The sequence below is a fragment of the Pinus tabuliformis genome, chromosome 8 (genome assembly GCF_031772625.1).
Source record: "Pinus tabuliformis cultivar Carrire ecotype Pingquan chromosome 8, CPIR1, whole genome shotgun sequence".
Taxonomy (NCBI): Eukaryota; Viridiplantae; Streptophyta; class Pinopsida; order Pinales; family Pinaceae; genus Pinus; species Pinus tabuliformis.
The window spans coordinates 1,566,546,199-1,566,569,702 of NC_142294.1; the positions used below are offsets into that span (position 1 = coordinate 1,566,546,199).

General features: G+C 40.0%; 1 protein-coding gene across 2 annotated transcripts in view; it reads right to left on the reverse strand.

Annotated features, from left to right (window-relative positions):
• The window catches only part of LOC149242001 (putative protein phosphatase 2C 59), a 36,200-nt gene extending 13,081 nt beyond the window's left edge, over positions 1–23,119 (reverse strand). For both annotated transcript variants that reach the window (XM_089374110.1, XM_089374111.1), the window contains exons 1-5: positions 22,717–23,119; positions 20,007–20,187; positions 11,518–11,645; positions 11,085–11,183; positions 10,824–10,982 (exon numbers count right to left, since the gene is read on the reverse strand). In XM_089374110.1, coding sequence (XP_089230236.1) covers positions 10,824–10,982; positions 11,085–11,183; positions 11,518–11,645; positions 20,007–20,083 — 463 coding nt within the window. In that variant the 5' untranslated portion in view covers positions 20,084–20,187; positions 22,717–23,119. The remainder of the gene's footprint in view (positions 1–10,823; positions 10,983–11,084; positions 11,184–11,517; positions 11,646–20,006; positions 20,188–22,716) is intronic.
• Positions 23,120–23,504: the final 385 nt, after the last annotated feature.

Consider the following 23,504-nt stretch of genomic DNA (forward strand, 5'->3'; position numbering starts at 1 on the left):
AACCTCATATGGTTGCTAGCTTAGTGTTTTTCCTTTAGATGTTGGAGTTAAATTAATAGTTCAATGGACAACCTTCATTGGGAACCCCATGAAGGACCCACTTGCTTGGAAAGTGCCCTACAACTTGGAGAAAATTCAAGTAGCAGTGAGAAAATTCTAAGTGCAATAAATGTCGCCAAACTGGTGAATCTATTCAACAGAAATACTGGCAAAAATTTACTGGGGATTTTACCCTCTCTCAGAGCAATCCTGACACTATCTGACCTATGAAAAGCTAGTCATCCAAGTGGTCTGCGCAAGCTCTATGTCACCCTAACACTGCCTGCCACACGCACTACCTTAAACAACTGCCAATCTAGTCGTCTTGCCTGTTGCTAATTGGGAAAATGCTTCTCCAACCCTCAAGAAAATCTTCCCAAACTTTGGAACTGAAAACGTCTTCCTCTTTAGCCAAATCAAAATGCTCACCTAAGGCTCTGCACTACCTCTGCGTAGCCTCCTAGAGAAAATTTTCGGCCTCCACTTTTTGACTCTCTGGAACTGGAAAACTTCCTCTGAACTCACTGTCTCTGCCCCTCTCTATCTCTGTGTCCCCTCTCTAGCTCAAACTCTTCTAGCAAAATGTTGTTTCTCTCTAGAAAAATCTAAATACCAAAGGAAATCGATCTAAAGTGTTTTCATCCATCTACCCATCGACCTCTTCTTATAATCTACAGTTGGGACTCCAACGACCAAGATTAAAACGTAATCAATGTCTAAGATCATTTCCAGTCGATCTGTGTGAGTTTCTAAAGAAATATCACCTTCCTCAATTAATTGTTGTTAATTAATCCTTTTCCCTAAGTTAGACTTAGGAAAAATTTAATTACTCATTAATTAAATTAATTAAGGGATTTCTAGATGGATTTTCCTGAAACCTTTTCTGGAATCTGGAGTCTTAGTGTTTTTTAGCCTCTTTGACAACTGTTGAGACTAGAACACCATCCGATGCTACAAAAACTAACACCTAGCATCATCTATACTAGAGCCCTTGAACCAAACAAGTACTTTTCCACCCACAAAAGCAACTCTATCTCCTTTATCTACCAACCAAGAAACAGAAACAAGATTCCTTTTCAAACCTGGTACATAAAGAACATTGTTGAGATGCATGTTGTTACCAGATTCCGGCTCTATGGATGTCTTTCCAATTCCTTTGACTGCATAGCTATTATTGTCTCCAAGCTCAACTCTTTGGGACAACCTCTTTTCCATCATGATAGAAAGACTTCCACGCTCTCCAACCATGTGCCTTGATGCTCCACTAACTACCAGCCACATGTCATCATCATTTGCAATGGAACCCGTTAGAGCAGAGAAAAAAAAGACATCCTTTTCACCTTTGGTCTTCTTTGGTTTCTCATCTTCAACATCTATTGCGGAAGCATGTTGTTTCCCCTTTCTCTTCTTATTAACCATATTAGGACAATCGTTCTTGAAATGTCCATATTCCTTACATCCATAACATTGTATCTTGGATAAATCCTTCTTCTTAGAAGAGGATCCCTTTCCTGACTTCTTGTGTTGAGGACCAAACTTCTTTCCCTTGTTCTTGAAACGATTTGCAAAGGCTTGAGATCTCTTAACAACAACCTTGTTGTTTATTGAGCACAAGATGCCCATAGTTGTTCAAATGAAGGAGTTTCTTTCCAACTCCTTATGCTTGTTGAAAATGCATCCCATGATATGGGAAGACCATTGAGTGTTGTGGTCACAAGTTCTTGATCTGGAATGGATTCTCCAATTGCTTGAATTTGATCACTAGTTTGGGAAATCCTCACAAAGTATGAAGGCACAATGTCTTCATTAGTCATCTTTCTATTTCGAAGTTCAATCTTCAAACTCATGGATTGGCCAACATTCTTTATAGTGCGTAGATTTGTTAGGGCATCGTACATTTTTCTTTGAAGTCTCATGCTTTGCAATGTATGGAATCAAATGACTTCTAATGGGGACTACTATAAGACTCATGGCAATGATGTCATCCTCTTTGAACTTCTCTTTTCTTGTTGTATTAGCTGGGTCAGTAGTTTTTCCTGTCACAATATCCAAAACTTTGTTCCAGGCAAGAATAAGATTTATTCTAACTTCCCAAGCTTTGAAGTTTGATGCTCCCTCTAGCTTATTTTCAAATTTCATAGAGGAGGCCACAGAAACCAATCTACAAGGACTTGAATAAAATGCTCTCTAGGGTTTTTGCAAGGGTGATCTCAATGTTTCTTCCTTCCTTCACCAAAAGCTCTAATACCATGTTGATTTTCTTAGTGCAATTAGGGTTGACACAATATTTCTAAAATTTTGCTAATTACTTTTAACGTAGACCTTCTTTTAACTTATTCCAATATATCATTCAACAATTATACTTCAAAAATTCAACCTTAAAGAATAGTAGAACAATAGAGATCACAACACACAAAAGAAGACAAGATTTACCTTGGGAAAAACCCAACAACCTTTTTCAATAGAGAAATTCTTCTTGTTCAATGAGAGACACACCTAGACCTATGGTCAAACCTGGTCTTCTCCTCCAAGTCAAGTCACCCAATTTGATCCAAATATTTGTTCTTTCTGTCTGACCCAGAATTTCGACCCTCTTGCAATTACTAGTTTCCCCAGAAATTTCTGCCCTGCAACAATGTCCCCAAAAAAATGTGAACCATGGAAAGAATAGCCAATCCACATGTGCAAGTTGCAAGAGAGAAAAGAGAGAGAGAGAGAATTCGTCTTCAATTCATCCTATTTGTCCTTCTTGTGATTCACCTAGAAATTGTCTTGTCTTAGAAAATGTGAATGCCAAAGTGGAGGAGGTCGAGTTGCCTTTATATAGTAGTCTGTCTTGGATGAATGGAAGTGTCTCTTGGATAGGACTTGACTTGGAGGGAAGTCGACTTGTGACTTTTGGAGCCAAAATTTACATTTCAAAAATTCAAATTTTCATCTTTAAAAAGTCGCAATGGGACTTTGAATCAAAATAAATTTTCTTTTGACTCTAGTATTTATAAATATTCTTTACAATGATAAATACGAGTACATCAAGTGACCAATTATAGATTATGAAGACCAACCATAGTTACAAATTCAACACTTCAACCCAAACCAATGGCCACTATTTAATCACTAACCCAAGCCAAGCCTCCTTCCAAGAGGTAGCTGCCTCAATGTCTTTCTCTTTCCCTTCTTCCAAAACCCCTCAGACAATCACTCCTACCCCACCTTAACTCATGTTGATTTGGGGTAGCATCGGATGTGCTCTATCCACGAAATTTGGTGGAGAAGTTGGGGCACATGAAATCTCCAATACCCAGAAATGGTTTGGGCAGATTCTAAACAATTCAGGAGATATTAAAATAATTAATATTTTTAATGGAGTCCCTAAGTCTAAACTTAGGGAAAATAAAATATTAATGTGTATTAATATGACACTATGTTAGAATGGTCCAAAAGACATGGATCAAGCCAGATCTAATCTTAGCCGTTGATTAGGGACTTAATCTCGGCTGTTGATTTGTCAACGAGAAAAGTATAAGAGGAGGCTATAGGGTCACTTGGAGAACACAATGAGGGAGACCAGTCAGTTCGATTTCTGGAGCGGGGTTTGCTGAGAAATTGAACCAGTGGTCTGGAGAGCAGTCAGGAGGCAGCAACTACAGAACAAAGAGACAGGAGATCAGTGCAGAGGCAGAAGAGGCAGACACAAGGCCAGAGGAAGCCACGTAGAGGCAGCAGAGATTGCGCAGAGCCAGCAAGGCTGCGTCATCCACGCAGAGGCTGCGGGAGTGACGCAGTAGGCTAGAGAGGCTGCGCAGAGCCTCAATAGGATGACGTAGAGGGTTTTAGGCTGACGCAGAGGTCAGTGGGGCCTATGCTGGGTTCAGAAAAAGTGTTGGAAATTTGTCTATCTGTGGGTAAGCCAGTTTGGCACCCTGTTGTACTAGAAAATTGCTGAATAATAAAATCCTCCCTTGCTGCACCGGTTTTCCCACATTGGGTTTTTCTGGGGACATTAGTCCAAAATAACTGTGTAAATGTGTGCATATGTTTGTTTTTGTATTATAGTGTGATATCTACAGCAATATTTATTTTAATGTTTGTTGAAGTAATTTCATGAATAACTTTTGATGAAATAAGTAGGAAAAGTAAATCAGTTGTTGCAGTGATAGATTTTTCACATGGTATCAGAGCAAGTAATCAGAGACAGAAAGGGAAAATCAGTTATGGGTCGAGACCACGATGCAAAGGCATCCACCTCAGGGGACTCACGCAGATTTTCAGAAGATTGCACAAGAGAGAGAGATTTTGATTTCTCTATGTTGGCTTCCAGGTTGAAAGAAGAAGTGGCATGCATGACTAGTGTTGCATCATCAGAAGTATGGTATATAGATAGTGGAGCCTTATGGCATATGACGAGAATCAGGGAGTGTTTCTCAGAATATCGAGAAGAGAAGATGAACTTTCAGATCACCATGGGGAACAGGGCAAAGTGTACTCCAGTAGGAAAGGGTACCATAGCTTTTCAGACAGAATCGGGAGAGCGGTTTCGTGCCACAAATGTGCTTCATGTGTTAGGATTGGCGATGAACTTACTTTCCGTGTCACAACTACAAGGCAAGGGCTATGACATCTACTTCATCAAGGAAAAGGTATACGTCAAACACCCAAGCTGGAAAAAGAAAGTGCAGATTGGGATCAAAAGTAATCGTTTGTATAGATTACAACTAGAATCTTCGATGGCACTAATAGGCAGTCATGGGGACAAGGACTTGAACGAATTATGGCAGAGAAGGATGGGTCACTTGTACCATGGAGCTCTGAGAATTCTCAGGAGCAATGTAACAGGAGTTCCGGATATGAGTACGGAACGAGATGATGTATGCAGGGGATGCGCTCTAGGAAAGTATGCCAAGGCGGAATTTCCTAGGAGAAAACTCAGGGCCAAGTGTGTACTAGGATTGATACACTCAGATATCTGCGGACCTATGTCCATCAAAGCTCTCAGTAGTGCTGAATATTTCCTTACCTTCATTGATGACCACTCGAGGAAAACTTGGATTTATTTTCTGAAAACCAAGGAGGAGATTTTATGTTGATTCAAGGAGTTCAAGGCTCTAGTGGAGAATCTGACTGGTAAGAAAATAAAATTCTTGCACTCAAATAATGGTGGAGAGTATGTTGATAAAGGCTTCATTGATTATTGCGCTAAGGAGGGCATCAGAAGAGAGTGGACAGCTCCCTACAATCCGGAGCAAAATGGGGTGGCAGAAAGGAAAAACAAGACTATTGTAGAAGCAACTAGGGCCATGTTGTATGATCAGGATATGCCAAAATTCCTATGGGCGAAAGCATGCAACACAACTGTCCACGTTCAGAATATGACTCCTCATCGGGCATTGGGCAAGATTACTCCAGAGAAAGTCTTCACTAGGAAGACGCCTGAAGTCAGTCATTTCAGGATATTTAGGAGTTTAGCATATTGCCGCATACCCAAAGAAAAGAGGAAGAAGCTGGATCAGACTGCAGAAAAGGGGTATCTGGTTGTATATACCGAGAACGCTAAGGCATACAAAATCTATCTTCCAGGGAGCAGGAAGGTAGTAGTACGACGAGATGTAAAGTTCATGGAGGACAGAGCTTTAAGAAAATCTCGCGAAATGTCTTTCGAGGAGCAGTGTAAAGAGGATCTGTTGGTGATGCCTATTCAACCAATGAAAGTGAAGAATTCTTCTTCAGGTTAGGAAGATTCTCAGGATGAGGAGGAGGAGCGAATAGAAGCACCTGCTGGAAGAGGAAGAACCAGCAGGGAACTTCGTCAAATTTTGCATGATGCAAAGAACTTCATTGGAGATCCAAGGAACAGTAAGAGGGAGTGAATACAGCCAGACAGGTATCAGGCGTTAGTAGCTCAGGATGGGGAGCCTGCCAGTTTCAAGGAGGCAGCGCAACATTAGGTCTAGCTAGATGCGATGGTGGAGGAGTATAACTCCATAATGGTGAACGATGTCTGGGAGGTGGTGTCAAGGCCTCAAGACAGATCTGTGGTAGGTTCAAAATGGATCTACAAGATCAAATATGCTACAGACAGCAGTGTTGAAAAATACAAGGCCAGGTTTTTGGCTAAGGGGTATGCTCAAAAGGAAGGGATTGACTATGAGGAAACCTTCGCCCCGGTAGCCAAGTATACATCTATTAGAACCGTGAAGTATACATCTATTAGAACCGTGATATCTCTTGCAGCCCAGATGGGATGGGAGATCCATCAGATGGATGTCAAGACGACATTTCTGAACGGGGTAATAGAAGAAGAGGTATACATTGAACAACCAGAGGGCTTTGAAACTCATGAGAAGAAGTCTCATGTATGCAGACTGAAGAAAGCCTTGTATGGGCTGAAGCAGGCACCGAGAGCGTGGTATGGTCGAATAGATGGCTATTTGCAGAAGATGGGGTTTGTCAACAGTGACGTGGATCCAAATCTCTACTATCTAGTCGTAAAGAACAAGCCACTTATCTTAGTATTATATGTGGATGATCTCTTCCTGACGGGATCATCCAGACTCATTGAGGATTGCAAGAAGAATCTAGCCACAAAGTTCGATATGAAGGATCTGGGACGAATGCACTACTTCCTAGGGTTGGAAGTTTGGCAGCAGAAAGGAGAAATCTTCCTTGGGCAAGGGAGGTATGCTATAGAAATGTTGAAAAGGTTTGGGATGGGAGACTGTAGACCTATGGCTACGCCAATGATCACCAACTGGAAGAAGATTGATGCATCAGAGGACAAGGATGTCAATCCCACCCTATACCGACAGCTCATAAGGTCCCTGATGTATCTGGTCAATACCGGGCCAGATATTCACTATGTTGTCAACACCCTCAGTCAGTTCATGGTGGAACCAAAGACGGCACACTCGACAGCAGCCAAACACGTTCTCAAGTATTTACAGGGAACAATTGATTATGGGCTCTTATACACCAAGGGGAAGGATATCAAGTTGAGTGGATTTATTGATGCAGATTGGGCAGGAAGTTCAGTGGATCAGAAAAGTACCTCTAGGTATTGTTTCAACATTGGATCAAGAATGACCTCCTAGTGCAGTAGGAAACAGAGGTTCGTGGCTCTGAGCTCGTCTGAGGCAGAATATATGGAAGCAAGCACAGCTTCGTGTGAGGCCATATGGCTTAGAAAATTGCTGGTAAACCTATTCAGAAGAAATATGGAGATGACCAAGATCATGTGTGATAATCAGAGTTGTATCAAACTCTCTGAGAATCTAGTATTCCATGATAGGTCAAAGCATATTGATATCCGGAGTCACTTTGTCAGAGACTATGTCCAACAGGGAGCTGTACAGTTGAGCTACACTCCTACAGGAGAACAAGTGGCAGATATCCTCACCAAGGCCCATGGAAAGTCAAAATTTGACTACTTCAGGGAAAAGATGGGGATGGTAAAGAACCCCTTTCAGAAGTAGTGTGTTAGCAGCACGAATGAAGAGGGAGTTGCAGTGCAAACGCAGTGTTGGGAGAAAGGACTAGCAGCAACACAAATGCAAAGGGAGTTGCAGTGCGAATGCAGTGTTGGGAGAAAGGACCAACAACAGCACAGATGCAAAGGGAGTTTTCGTACAGATGCAGTAGTGGCAGTAGCAGAGTCATGGGCAGCAGTATAGGATGCAGCAGTGCGGAGGATGTTGGGCAAGGAGGTTTAACATCAGCACAGGGACCGATGCCAGATGATCAGGGTGATACTCAGTGAGGAGCATTACTAGAGCACAGTCCTCACTAAGAGGGAGTGTTGATTTGGGGTAGCATCAAATGTGCTCTAGCCACGAAATTTGGTGGAGAAGTTGGGGACATGAGATCTCCAATACCCAGAAAAGGTTTGGGCAGATTCTAAACAGTTCAGGAGATATTAAAATAATTAATATTTTTAATGGAGTCCCTAAGTCTAAACTTAGGGAAAATAAAATATTAATGTGTAATAATATGAAACTGTGTTAGAATGGTCCAAAAGACATGGATCAAGCCAGATCTAATCTTAGTCGTTGATTAGGGACTTAATCTCGACCGTTGATTTGTCAACGAGAAAAGTATAAGAGGAGGCTATAGGGTCACTTGGAGAACACACTGAGGGAGACCAGTCAGTTCAATTTCTGGAGCAGGGTTTGCTGAGAAATTGAACCAGTGGTCTGGAGAGCAGTCAGGAGGCAGCAAGTACGGAATATAGAGAGACGAGAGATCAGCACAGAGGCAGAAGAGGCAGATGCAGGGCCAGAGGAAGCCACACAAAGGAAGCAGAGACTGTGCAGAGCCAGCAAGGCCTGCGTCATCCACGCAGAGGTTGCAGGGGTGACACAGAAGGCCAAAGAGGTTGCGCTAACGCAAAGGGTTTCAGGCTGACACATAGGTCAATGGGGTCTACGCTGGGTTTAGAAGTGCTGGAAATTTGTCTGTCTATGGGTAAGCCAGTTTGGCACCCTGTTGTACTAGAAAATTGCTGAATAATAAAATCCTCCCTTGCTGCACCGGTTTTCCCACATTTGGTTTTTCCGGGGACATTAGTCCAAAATAACTGTGTCAATGTGTGCATATGTTTGTTTCTGTATTACGGTGTGATATCTGCAGCAGTGTTTATTTTAATGTTTGTTGAAGTAATTTCACGAATTACTTGTGATGAAATAAGTAGGAAAAGTAAATTAGTTGTTGCAGTGATAGATTTTTCACAACTCATACTTTCTAAGACCCCTTAGTCACTACTAATAATGTCGATTGGAGAGGATCCATGTCTAGGGGAACTCATAGTGTAATCCTAAGCAAAGTTCTTTGGGGGAACTCTAGATCAAGGAGTTCCATCACTCCTAACAATCAAGGTCAATGGGGAAGAATATCATGACTTGCTGCTCAACAAACCCTAGAGAGCACTACTCTAAATGGAGGGAGTCTAGCCCTGGGTCCTCTTAGAGTTGATCTGTTTGCCAATTTGGTGAAGTCTATCCTAGGGTCTAGAGTATGAGTTCCTCATAAGCTTCATGGAAGTCAGTGGACTCATCAAGGGTAATCAGGAGAAAATCCAAGGTCTCGTTGATCTAATAACAAAGAGACTTGGACCTCTAATTTCACTTGTTATCCCAACTGGATAGGACAACAAGGAAAAAAGAGGTGATCATCCTGAAATGCTCTAGATGAGTAGGTCCATGCAAGAACTATCATCTATGCCCAAAAATATCCATCAAGAAGAGTTAAACATCTATGATCTAGACAACAAAAAATGTGGACAAGAAGCCACTTGAATCCCAGTAAAGGTAGTAAAACCTCCCCCAATCTCATAATAGATAGAGCATCTTGAGATGAGGTGTTCATCCTACGTAGTCTCCTATAGGAACATATGTGATTTCACATAAGGATGCATACACCCAATAATACAAAAACACATAAAGTGGATAGATGAATAAATATCACTATATTAATGATGTTGTAACAAGTATATCATGTGAATCAAAGGTGAGCTATCAACATTAAACATGTAACACTCTTCAAATCCCTTATCGTCAAATGCATTATATATAAGATCCCTAGGATGGATAAGGACTACCAAACCACTAACCTCAACTTCATAAAATAGCATTGATCACATGTCACTAACATATTAACTCACAAACTTATAGAATCAGTATTGTTTTTGTATTTTTGCGTTAGCTTATAGGAGGGGAATTTTAGGTAAGCCCTAAAATGAAGACAAATTTAACTAGGGAAAGTATTCCAAGCATTGCAAAACCTCTTTTAAGTTTCTAATTGTTAATTTATAGTCATTGTTAGTAGAGTCTTTCCACTGCTTGAGAAAAAAGAGTCGAGTCAAATACTCAAAGTCTTACTCTAACTGGAGTCACACTTATACTTTTGACTTGTGATTATTAAAAGTCAAAGAAGACATTGATTTTACGAGTGTAACACAGCCATTTATCTATAAAATACACAATCAAAAACACTCATTTTACTTGTTTTCCTAACCCGATTTCTCCATAATCAAACAAATTATCTTATCAACTATTTAAACTCCATAATGTTTTGTAATATATAATACGACCTATATACTTTGAAGTGAGTTATTAATCAAAAAAGGTACTTTGAAAGAAGATATTAATGAAAATTTAAATGTTTTAGATACATTTTTTTTCCTAGAAATTTATATGTTTATTTTGTTTTTCAATTTCCCAAATCAACTTCTCAAAATTTCCACTCTTTGGATTCACCAAGTCTTGTCCAATAACTTTGTTTATAACTGTGGCCTCAAACAATGAGACATTATAGTCCTGCAGTCATATCCCAATTAGCCTAAAGTTGCTCAAGTTAATTAGAATTGCTAAAATGTTAAATCAGTGCAAATGCGATTATAAGATGACAAAAGATTATTTCCTCTTTAGATAAGCTAACTATCCTCAGCCAAAATCTGAATAAAGAAATAGAAAGCATATAAAACAAAAAAATCGAAACAAAAGGCTACAAGAGAACCCTGAAATCAGAGAATTTAGTTTGAAAAAAAGTCCACGGAATACATAACATATAACATACTTCCTAATTTAAAATCATGCCAAATCTGTTGAGATGAAATATAAAACATCAATTATTTCATCCAAGATAGCATATATGTCAATTGATCTTAAAAACCACTATCAATGATATCATCTAGATTTATATTTGAATGTAAAAGACAAAAATAAAGCCATTTTTTCATCCTTGCCCATGCGATGACAAGGACTGCTGAGAAATCGGATAACACCCAGAGTTACCTTTTCCAGACCTGCAAAGAACAGCTCGAGAATCACCAACATTAGCTACCAACAAATGGTTTCCAACCATAGTAGCAGTTAATGCAGTTGACCCAGCATCCCTATGCTCATTATTTTCCACCTTAAGAAACTCTGAGTCTGTTTGTTGGTAAGCGTCAGCTGCACAAGTCCAGACTAATAATTTATTCATAACAGAATTAAGCAGGCATGCTAATATTTGAAAGTTTCAGACAATCTCTTTTATCCAAACAAGCACTTTACCTATGGCTAGCTTTGTGTCACTGATAAATTTAGGATGGGTCTTCAAATTACGAAAAAGGTTCTGTTGTACATAATCTGCTGCTTGAGCACCACCATGGCCTGGAATATATCACAACTTCAAAGCTCATAAAAAAGGAATCTGAAGGACTCCAATCATATTATTTGCTTATAACTATTAACGCCAGCTTGTATTAGAAGCTCAATCAAATTACCAATCTATAACAGAAGTCTAAACCCTCATGCAAACAATGAATTTTAGCAAGGTATCAAAACATACCAAAACAATTAGTAGCCTTCCACCTTAAACAAACAGGATTTTAGATGATATGCAAGATGCTTAGGATAATATGCAACAAGGAAAAGAACATTTCTAAAAAAGTATATATACTGTGGAGACATATCTAACTACCAGATTTTGGCTGCGCAAACATACCATCAAATACCCCAAACAAGCCAACTATTTGACCATCAACTCCAAAAGTATCAGTCACAAAGAAGTCCTCCATTGAAGATCTTTTCCCTCGTGAACTTGCATATCCAAAGCTGAACTTGCTATTCTCACTGCCCAGGGGACAAAACATGTATTACTTTCCAAACATATCCTACATAAAATATTCTTATAAAAATGTCATATATCTACTTAATGCCTAGATCACAGACAGCATAATAGTTATAGTTATCACAATTTCTAAATCTCAGCCAACTCCTAGCTAGCTTCCCTCTCTATTACACATTTGTATATATTATGCAAGTACATTGCTGGATCGGAAACTTGACAACTATCAAAGTTTGCAGGGCAAGCATCATGATTGTTTTTTGGCATAGAGATATTGCAATACCACTGTTTCTCATAATAACCTAGCAAAATTAGTTCAAGTATGTATTATTTGTACTTTATCATTTTTCCCATATCTTATCATATATAATTCATAGGTAATTTGGCCACATTAGAGCACTAAACTATACAAGTAAATTTTGTTGGAACCCTGGGAAGCTTGGTAAAAATGATCACTCTGCACACTGACAATCTCCTTTGTACTTGGATTTTTATTCTCTTGTGGTTTTCCTATTCTTTTATATGAGTAATAAGTTCACAATGTTGTTTGGCGACCATATCAATTGGTATTAAATTATCAATGCCGTAAGATTAGTGCCTTTACAGAATTTCACAAATCCAATCTCCTTTGGACCTTTTCCTATCCTAAATTCCTTGTTAAGCTGTATTGATGTAGTCCTAATGATTTGCAGATACTTCAGTAACCTCCTCTTATTTCAAGTCATTGGCACACTAGTAACCCATCATTGCCAAACTACTCACAAATTTATTGCAATTTTTTGCATTTTTTTACTACAACAGCAATTTCTGTTCGCCATCCACAAAATCGTGGGTTCCTTACATCTATTATGTTTCTTTCTACCTATTTCGTTAGTTTTCAACCTATACTAATCAAATCCCTGATATTGGATATAAAGCCCCTAATACAATCTGATACTTGTGATTTTTTTGTGGGTCCCATTTCTCATCTTCAACTCAGAGAAACTATTTTCTTCCTTGAGATTGACCTACTCTGTCATTTCTACCACTCTATGGCTCTCCACAATTTTTACAAAACTCAAATGACTCGGCTGGCTTAAACATTGCTTATATCTTAATAGAGCAATTGCAGGAGCTACAACTATTGTTCGAACCATTGGCTTCACAACACGAACAGCAGAACAACTTTCAACCCGAATGAAGCAAATAATGATAAACATGTTCCAACAACTAATGATTATCCAACAACAAACCCTCCATTATGCCCTTTAAACACAGACATTTTGCAACAGCACAATCCACCTACAACCATCTCCATTTTCCCAACAGCATGTCAAGCAAGATATAAAGATTTCCATCCTTAAATTTGACGAAGCACTAAACAGGGATAGGCTCAACTCCTGGAACCTACTTCAAGACAGTCGACCCTAACAAACACTCAAAAGATCCTTGTCAATGAAGTTCACGTGGAAGCGCAAGCTTTCGCATGGTGGAAAACACACACCCAACACCTCGCAACCACCAACAACCTCCAATCAACACTTCGGATGATTTCAAAACTATTGTTCGCAAGCAGTTCTAGCCATCGAAAAATAAGGATTGAACTTTGGCACAATGGCTAGTAGCTACAACTCAAGGAGACTCCTGGAAAAGCAATCTAATTGTTCGTCAAGGACTTCAACAGATTCTCCATTAAGCTAGAGTTAAGGGATATTGAAAATACACTTTGTGTTAGCTTCATTTGTAATACCCCAATTTTGTGAGCATGGGAGTCACTAAGGAATTTTGCCCAATTTTAGTAATATGAATTAAAAAGGCACAAATATTATTGGAGAAAGGTGGCTAGTATTATTTTATCGGAGAATAGTGGCAAATTATTATTTTATTAAATGGTGGCAAAAGTGATTTAGTGGAAAATGGCCCCCACCAATAAAATAATATTAAAAAAAAGAGTCTAGAGGCATGAGGAGAAATTATAAAAGGAGGATGGACTCATTTTGTGGATTATCTTTTGGTCATTTTACGATTCAAACCTTAGTTCTCTTGAGTTGTTTAGCCAAGATAACCATTTTGTTTAGCACAAGAAATTTCCAAGTGGAAATTCCAACTCTTTCTTCGGTGAACTTCGAGTGTCACCCCAGGAGAGAATTTGGGGAGTTGATTCCAGGTTATTGAGGAGCTATTTTACAGGTTTCTTTCAGTTAGTGCTTGCTACTCCAAGGGCACAAAGAATTTCGTAGGGGATGAGAGAAGCTAGCAATCCATGGAGTTTTGGCCGGAGAATTTGCAAAGAATCGTACCTAAGGTATAGCAAGTTTTCCTTGGTGATTTGTTGGGGGTGAGAGTGCTGCATTTTAGAGGGCCGATTTTGTCTATTCAAGGACCTACATAGGGATTTACTGGCAGCTTTTGTGCACTTGAGAGATTAAGAATTTGGGGAGCATTCGAGCTGGGATTTGCTTGCTAATTGAGGGGAGAAGTTAAACAGGAGTTAGGGAGGATTTCTTGGAGGTAGATTTGGGCCTAATTCAGCAATATCTAAACTGTGGGGCGTTTTCTGGCCAAATTGAGCAATTTGCACTTGTTGGGGGTCACCAGGGGTCAATGGATTCAACCCAAACCCTTTGTGGGTTTAGTGAGAGGAGGCTAGGATTAATTCTATAGAATTTTTTGAGCACTTCTAAGGGAAGAATTCCTAGTTTCATCCAACAGCCAACAGTAGAAATTGTTGGAGGAGGGCGTAGTTTACCCCGGGACCATTTCCACCTCTTGGGTCCATGAGATATTTCTGGGTTTTGTTGAGCTGGTGGAGTAGTGCATATGGCTAATTTCTCAGAATTTTTGAAGCAGTTTGGAGGGCTAAATCAGCAGTTCCTTTCCAGTGGCAGCAACATTTTTTCTTGGTGGATGCAGATTTGGTAGCAGAGCCATCTCCAGCATTTGGGTACCATCATATTCACCTGGGATATTGCTTTTCTTGTTTTAGCAAGCCTAGGTTATATCTTTCTTATTATCTGATGTACTTAGTTCTCCGCATTAATACAATGGCTCAATTATTCACCCTATTTCTTGTGTCTTATTCGTTGATCCCTATGTAGAAAAATTATTTGCTATAGCTTAGTTCATGCATCTATTATCAGGGGTAAATTTCAATTTGAAACATTACATCATTTCTAGTCTACTTCCTCACATCAAAATAGAGTTAGAATACCCTCTATGTTATCTTCATTTCTGGCCTACTTCCTCACACCAAATAGAGTTAGAACTCTCCCAATTGCTTCATTGGATAATGCCTTCCAGTTAGTTTCCAGGATCAAAATTTAATATATGTTTGGCTAATCAAGCCCCCATGTAGTTGGCACAATCCTCGCAAACAAAATGGCTTTTCTTCCCATTCTCAACCACCATCTCCACCTAGAAATAGCCAGTCTCATTGGCGAAGGGAAGTGAAGATCATAGGTAGTATGGTCAATCTAATGATGAATGTCACACTTTCCAAGGAAAAAAGGCTAAGCCTCTCCTCGTTGAACTACAACAGGTAACCAAAGAATCTACCCTTGAGAAGCAAACACAAGAAATTGAATTCCATGATCCTGGCTCCTCCGAGCCTTTATAGTCCACTTGGCTAAACATTTTATTCATCTCAAACAAGAATCTCTCTTCAATTAGCCTTTCTAACTAAGGAAAAAACAAGGACAATTAATCATAAACAATGGTAGCCAAAATAACCTATTTTCTCGACAATTAGACAACTCATTCTACCTCCCTGCCATACCACATCCACAACCCTATCATCTTTGAATACTTAAGGAATCATTAACATATATTACCTTTATATGTTCTATCACTTTTTCCAATGGATCTTTCAAGAATACAAATGGTAATGATGTTACAGCACTGGGTTGGTGAGACATGCTACTTGGCAAGTCCTCCTAATTTGACAAAGGCACAATATAATGGGAATTTCAACACGTACAAAGTTCACAAGGACAATAAAAGCTACCAAATCATCTCCTCTTCCTGGGGCTAAAACACATGTTAAACACTTCAATGGGGAGATGTCCCCCAAGCACCAAGTTAACAAATCCCCGTCCTACTTTAGCATATGTTGTAGTTACTACAGTGATACAACATTTGGCATTGCGCCCTTTTCAAATCCCTCATGTTCATGGTTCACCTCACCTCAAGGAAAGGAGCATAGTCACTTATGCACATGTGCCTCGACAACCCATATTTAGCTCAACTCTTCAACAAGGACATTTCTTCTTCCAACTACTACAAATGAACTTTACAATTTCGCAATCTCACATTTTACGAAATATTCTCCTTTCATTGTCCCAATAGGTAAATCCATTCAACACCAAGATCCTATAACTATACTGCTCTTTATTGGAAAGTGTAAACAAAGCAAACACCAAGCTCCTACAGGGTACAACTATGTTGTTCTTTCTTAGAAACCACAAACCCAATGAACACCAAGCCCCTACAATTGTTGATTTTGGGTAGCATCAGATGTGCTCTAGCTCCGAAATTTTGTGGAGGGGATAGAAGACATGAGATCTCCAAGACTCAGAAATCATTTGGAGAAATTCCACCAGGATGAGGAGTTATTAAAATAATTAATATTTTTAATGGGTGCCTAAGTCTAAACTTAGGAAAATAAAAATATCAGTGGGTATTAATAAGAATATGGGTGAGAAACTTCTAAAAGGCGAGGATCAAGTCTGTTTTAATCTTAGCTGTTGATTAGGGACTTAATCTCGGCTGTTGATTCATCAATAGGTAATGTATAAGAGGAGGCTTGAGGGTCAGTTGGAGATACACCATATTGATCAGTTAGTTCGATTTTTCTGGGGCGTGGTTTGCTGAGAAAATCAAACAGGTGATTTGAGTTGCAGCAGAGGGGATAGGATAGTTGGGGTTGAAGGATCTTCTCCAAGACCTCGAATACATAGCAGAGAGAGGCAGAGATAAGCCAGAGGAGGCAACGCATACAAAGGAGGCTAACGCTGGGCTAGGAGGGACCACACATTGCTTGATGTAGTGCTAGAGCAGGGGAAGAGCTACCCTCCTGCAGAAGTCCAAATTCAGCCGGGGAGCAACAGGATCAGCCGAGAAGGCTGACGTCAGAGCTCCAAGAGGCAGAGGAGGTAGCGTAGAGCTAACGCAGAGTCTTAGAGTGTTGCATGCAGCCCCACGCGGCTAATGCGAAGGGGCAATGCAATTGTAGCAGGGGATAGTCAGTGTAGTGGTCGGATCGGAGAGATTTTGCCGGGTGAAGTGAGGTAATGTCACTTAGGTTTCTACCAGTATATTTATTCTCTGTAACTGGATAGCTAAGAGGGCATCCAGAGTTGTATTCAAAACTACTACTTAATAATAGAAAACCCTCAAAGCTGCTACACCAGTTTTCTCGCATTGGAATTTTCTAGGGACGTTTGTCCAAAAATAACAGTGTCCCTTGTGTGTTTATCTCATATCTGTTTTAGTTTATGATATGTATGTCAGTACATACTACAGTCTACAGTAGTGTTTTTCATCAGTGTTTAAATAATTAAATAACTTGTTGAATGTAAAAACAAGTAGGAGATGATAAACCAATGATTCCAGTAGGATTTTTGATGTGTAGATTCAGAAATTTTCACATGGTATCAAAGCATTGCAGATCATAGGACACTAAAGACATCAGCCAGGAGATCCAGTGAATTTGTTGCAGACAAGCAGTTGTCCCGAGTGACAACGCTATTTCAAACGCAAAGGAGCAGTTGAAAGAGTGACGCAAAGCCAGAGAAGTGACGCAGAGGCTCATGCAGTGCCTGCGTCAGCATTTCGAGCCTGTAACGGGTGACGCAGTACGTCAGCTCTCTGGGCCAGCGCAGAGCCTAAGAGGCTCAAATCAGTCAGTTGCCGAGGCTGGAAGAGCATAGCAAAATCGATTAGTGGAGCTAGTGGGACGTTGTTGTTGTTGGTGTAGAACAATGCCTGTGGAGACAAAGCCGAGGTAGAGGGAGTCACTGCCTTGACAGATTTCTAGCCAAATAAGTCTAGATTCGCGTTGCAGCAGGCTGCAGCAAAGGAGGATTGGAGAGGAGTGATTCGACATTTGGCCAAAGGATTTCCATGAAGGAAATCAAGACTTAGAGGGAGTCTACAGGAGCTTGTTCCTTAGAGGATTTCTAGCGCCGAAGAAATCCAGATCTGAGTCTTGCTGGATTAACAGCAATAGAGGGAGAAGAGAACCATTCCTACACTTGTTGAGCAGAGATGACAGTCAATGGGCTGAGGGATCAGGACAGATTGGATGGAGCATCCAATTTTTTCATCTAGAAGGCCAGGATCCTGGCAGTCTTAGACAAGAATCACATCAAGGACTATGCCTTGAAGGTAGTTGTTGTTCCGGTCGACATTGATCCGCTGAAGAAGTACGAGGAGGCCCAAGCGAAGGCTAAATGCATGATTCTAGACGGGGTCAAAGATCATGTGGTCCCACACATTGCTGAGAAGGAAACAACAAGGGAGAAGTGGGAGACGCTGACCACCTTGTACCAAGGGACTTCCATTCAACAGAAGATGTTATTGGAGAATTAGCTGAGACAGTACCAGATGTAGAAGGGAGAAGAGATCAATCCCTTCCTTCTCAGGTTGCAAGGGATTCGAGACCAACTGACTTCCGTGAGGTCTACACCAGATCCTGAGTTCATGGTGAGGACTACCCTGAATGCAGTTACCGAAGATTGGGAAACATTTGTCCATATTATCTTGGGCAGAGCTTCTCTTCCCAGTTGGGAGGAAATGTGGGCAGCTCTTCAACAAGAAGAAATCAAGAGGCTGACCAAGGCAGGAAGTAGCGGCAGAGGAGCCCGGGTCAAGAAGGAGGAGGAGGAGGATGTAGCTCTCGCATCATCAAGACAACATGGGCAGCAAAAAAGGAAGAAAAATGATATATCCAAGGTCAAATGCTTCAAGTGTGGTGAACTATGACATTTCGCCACTCAGTTCCCTTAGAACTTAGAAGAAGGGCAAGGAAGAGGCTTCTGACTCGAAGATTGCTCCAGCGAATGCTGACGAGGAGGATGATGACAAGGATTGTGCCATGAGTGCTCATGCACCTCTAGAGAAGAGGTGGGGCGACATAGATTTGAAGTCAGGGGGACTACACACGGGCAAGATCCTTAAGGAGCCCAAACTCTTGGATCACATACAGTTGTGGGAGCCCTTAACGGCAGTAGCAAAATGACGAGTGTCGATTGATGCGAGGTGTGATGGAGCAACAATGGCAGAGCTAGAGTGCCAAAGTCTGAAGCAGCGCAGTAGCACCAGAGGATCAGCACAGGATAGCAGCAAAGGTAGCTTCAACATCACGAGGCATCCATACTGACCAGCATGTCATGTCATCTCTCTCACAGGAGACTATCTCCCCCGCTGTCTCTTCCCACCAACTGGTTCCACCGGCATTTTACCTCCCAACTGGATTCTTCAATGGGGCATCACAACATGGCATGTGTGGATGTGGTGCTGTCCTAAAGATAAACAGAAGATCACAGCATGATCTTTCTTGGAATGGACGTCCAGGCACAAACACAAGGGCTGAAGCAATTGCTTTATGGGGACTACTTTGGTTCACACATCAGAAGCAGTTACACAGTCTTCACATTTATGGAGATTCCAGATCTCCCATAGAAGGAATACAGGGACATACAGATTTTGATCCTCCTTCCTTATCTGGCTGGATAAACAGGATCAAGCACATACTGGACTCTCTCACATCCTATACTATTTCTCACATATACAGGGAAGCCAATATGGAGGCGGACAAGTTGTCAAAGGACGGTCTCGGCGAGGCATATGGGGTCATGAAGTACAGGTACACACTAGACAACACAACCAGGGAAGAGGGACTGATCTGCCTTCCATAACAGCACTAGCTCTTTTTTCCTTATATACTGATTTTTGTTTGTTTGTACATGACATATGCTGAATACTGGATCGACAAACCATATCCTCACTTTTCTTTACATCTTACAGTTTATATTATGAAGAAACTGGATATATGAGGGACATAACAGTATAATTTTGGCATGTTAAACATATTCTGTTTATATACATTTTTCATATATATGGACGATATCAAGACAAATGTACTGGTTTTTATCATATAATAAAATCCAGCATTTTTTTCCTCTGAAAAAAAAAACGTACTCGCTTTAATCTCACCATCCCTGCATGAAAATTCATGCATAATTTAACAATAGCACTACAAACATCTACCTTATTAACCAGGTAAATGTTAGGCCTGTCACTTAATATAACTGCATCATTAACCCAATTTCAGACGAACAATACATATATATAAAGTTTCAGCTTAATTGAAGGGAAAGAGAACAAACCTCAGGCCTCCACCGCTGACAGGGCCCTTGTCGAATTTTGTCTCCCTTCCGGAAAAAACAGAATTTAGATAGCTCATTATCCTTCCCTTGAATGATTTTCTTATTGCAGCTCTTAGACCATTCCAATCTTGATATGCTTATGCTGAATTCTCATAAAACGAATTTGCTGCCCACGTACTTTCTACATTAAAACAGTGTCATGAATGTGAGGGAGACTACAAAGAAGTTAAGAACGAAGTAAAGGATCAGTCTAGTGATAAAAATATTAGAAAAGTGCAAGTTTTAATTTGAGAAATTCATAAACAATTATTCAACTTTGAATCTCAAAATGACAAGTGTGTTAAGTTTTGATAAAAAAAGGTCAATTTAGAAGTTTCAATACATTGAACGTCTGACAAGAGTATGCTAAAGGAAATGGAATGGAAATAACATAATATCTCTCAACACTTGCTATAAAACAGAAACCATTCTAAGCCCATCATAACATTGGAGGACTTTAATGAAGTTTAAGCTTCTGCAGCACGCCGGCAATTAATTCATTTAAGCCAGGAATTTATAAGACAAAAACAATTCTAAGGCTATCATAAAACTGGAGGACTTTGATGAAGCTTAAGCTTCTGCAGCACGCAGGCAATTATTCAGTTGAGCCAGGATTCCCACTATAGAAACGGATTCGTAATGGGGCAATTTAGAAACAAATTTCAGATTCAATAACCAGAAAAGTCACTGACATTTCCAATTGCAGATTAAAGGGCTGTCAAAGGCATTGCTGCTTTATCCACAAAAGAATGCCGAAGTTATTCAATGCCCTGAGAAAGGGAGAGAGAGGCAGAGTACGAGGCACAATCGCCTCCCCATAACCCTGGTACAAATAATTAAAATAAAATAAACGGATCCCAAAAGATCAACCTGCCAATGCTTTTTCTAAGTTAAGGAGCTGAATACCATCCGCGCTTTAAAAATGGACGATATCAGTTTTAATGTATTTTCTTACAGACGTTCTACAATATCTTAAAAAGTTCTACACTATCTTTAAAGCATTTGTTCTGAAAAGAGAAAACCACTTAATCGCCACAGGTAGAAGGCAGCACACAAAATTGGGTTACCTTGTAGCTTGGTTTTGGTAGAAATCATGTGTCCATGATAAATCTCAAAATGAAACAATAACCGTATTATATGTATGATAGAAGATTCGATAATACTCACTGAAGTCAAAAATAACCATTCAATCACTAACCTTAATTCTTAATACGAAGGTGGAAAGATATCGAAATTATACAAGATTCCATGACAGATGAGATGATAAACATCAAAGCTGGGAGGACAGGATCATTGACCAGGAAAGAATTCTGAAATATTTTACAACAGAACGTAATCTATTTCCCAAAGAAACAAGTCAGTTCCCATGAAATCCTTTGGAATTAGCGACATTAACAGCGCATTAATAATGAGAAATAAGCCCTAATAGTTTTATGCGTGATGAAAACGCAGGGAGTACAATTGGACAAGCACTAACCAACGAGGTCGGGGATTTCACATTGTATCCACGGAAGATGGGGTCCACTGCAGGACCTTGAACATAATTCAAATACAAGACGAATTCAATGGCATTTTAGATAATGGCAATGAATTGAAAGCCTACACAAAACACGCTATCTACATGTCAAATAATATAGATTCGCTAAAAACCATAAGAATAAGTTTCGGTAAGCCCGTGATGTTAGAACTAATTCATTCGAATTGTCAAAGTGAACCACTAAAGCTACACTCTGCAGGGAGAAAACAAAAACTTGAACACCGCAAAAATTCAAAACCAGAGTCAAGAAGTCGGTTTAACCGTTTAATACTTACAACTCAGATAAATGCATAACAAATACAGGACTTTTTCGCTTTGATCAAAGAAAATTTACACAAGCTTGAAAAGAAACTCGTCGTGTCGAGTTCAGACTTTTATCCTTACTAGAATCATGAATGCCAAACGAAGCTGTTCCTCTATTTGACCGTGAATTTTGGATAATCGCCAGCCTGTCATTTGAGCGGTTCAAATATTCGGATAAAATTCCTTAGTTTACGACAATTGACAGCCGGACAAGTTCATGATTCTCTTTGACTAGAACCTCCAACAATTTGTTTAAGATAAGAATGAACGATTCATATTGTCGGACCTCAGTGAGAGTCTGTGGACTGGACTAGGCATGGGGTATAATGTTCCTTTGTCGGGTAAGAATTTAAGAGTTTTGTATTTGAAGCAACTGCCATGGTCAGCCGTCAAACTGACTTGAATGCGAAGCTTTTTCTTTTTTAATTATGGGATCAGAACGAACTCTCTATTAAAGCTAATTGTTGAAATGAGTTTGAATATAATTTTAAATACAGGTATGGTGTTCCTTTGTCCGTAAGAATTTTACAGTTTCGTTTTTCAAGAAACTGCCATAGTCAGCAGTCAAACTAACTTGGACGCCAAGCCTTTTATTTTTTTATGATGATAACAGAACGAATTCTCCATTCAATCGAATTGTTTGAATGAGTCCGAACATTGTTTAAATAAATGGCAAGCATGTACCGATTTCGAAACCTTTAATCTTAAACACCGACAAGAGGAATTTGAAACGTCCACGCATTCCACCAGGCCGTAAAATAAAGACTTGAACAGTTCGTATTGAATATAAATTGATGAAACCGAACAAAATACCAGGTTTTCTCTGCGTACCGTAGAATTTGCAGTAAGTCGATCAAAAAGCACCGAACGAAGGTCCCGACAAAAATATTTTACACGCGGCACTGCATTGAACGCCGAAAACGTTAAACTAGCTCAAAACGACAGCCTAAAACCCTGAAGCAACTCAAAATGACGGCCAAAAACTTGAGAATCACTCCGACGGCTGCTGAAAACTTCAATATAGCTTGCTAAAATCTCAAAACAGGTCAAAATTACCGCTGGAGAAGGAATTTCTTAAGGAATTTATAGAATTTGAAAAGAGGTTAAATATTGCTCAATGTCATGAAATATGGCTCAAATTGCACGCCAAGAACGCTCAAATAATTGCTCCTTTAGTATCTAGCTCGTAATACACATGAATTCCCTCCGAAATCCCACACACTCCAAAATAACAACGAACCTCTCGCTTCCACGCGCAACCTCTGAATCCACAAAAACTTCAACGCGTATGTCGGCGGCAAATGGAAAAATCACACGAAGACGGAATGCAACCTCTGAATCCACAGAAGCTTCAACGCGTATGTCGGCGGCAAATGGAAAATCACACGAAGACGGAATGGTCTGAGCTGTCCTCCACTCAGATGCATTGTCAACTTTAATCGTGACCGTCAAGTCGGTTCCTTGATCGACGGCCACTATCCAGTACAATTCTTTGCTTCTATCTAATGGATAGACGACACGTATCATTGTGATTGGAGAAAGCACGGTACGCGACTGTGACCAGCTGTCCCTGGGAATTAGTCTTTGTCTGTTACATGTCAACAGCAACGATTCATCCG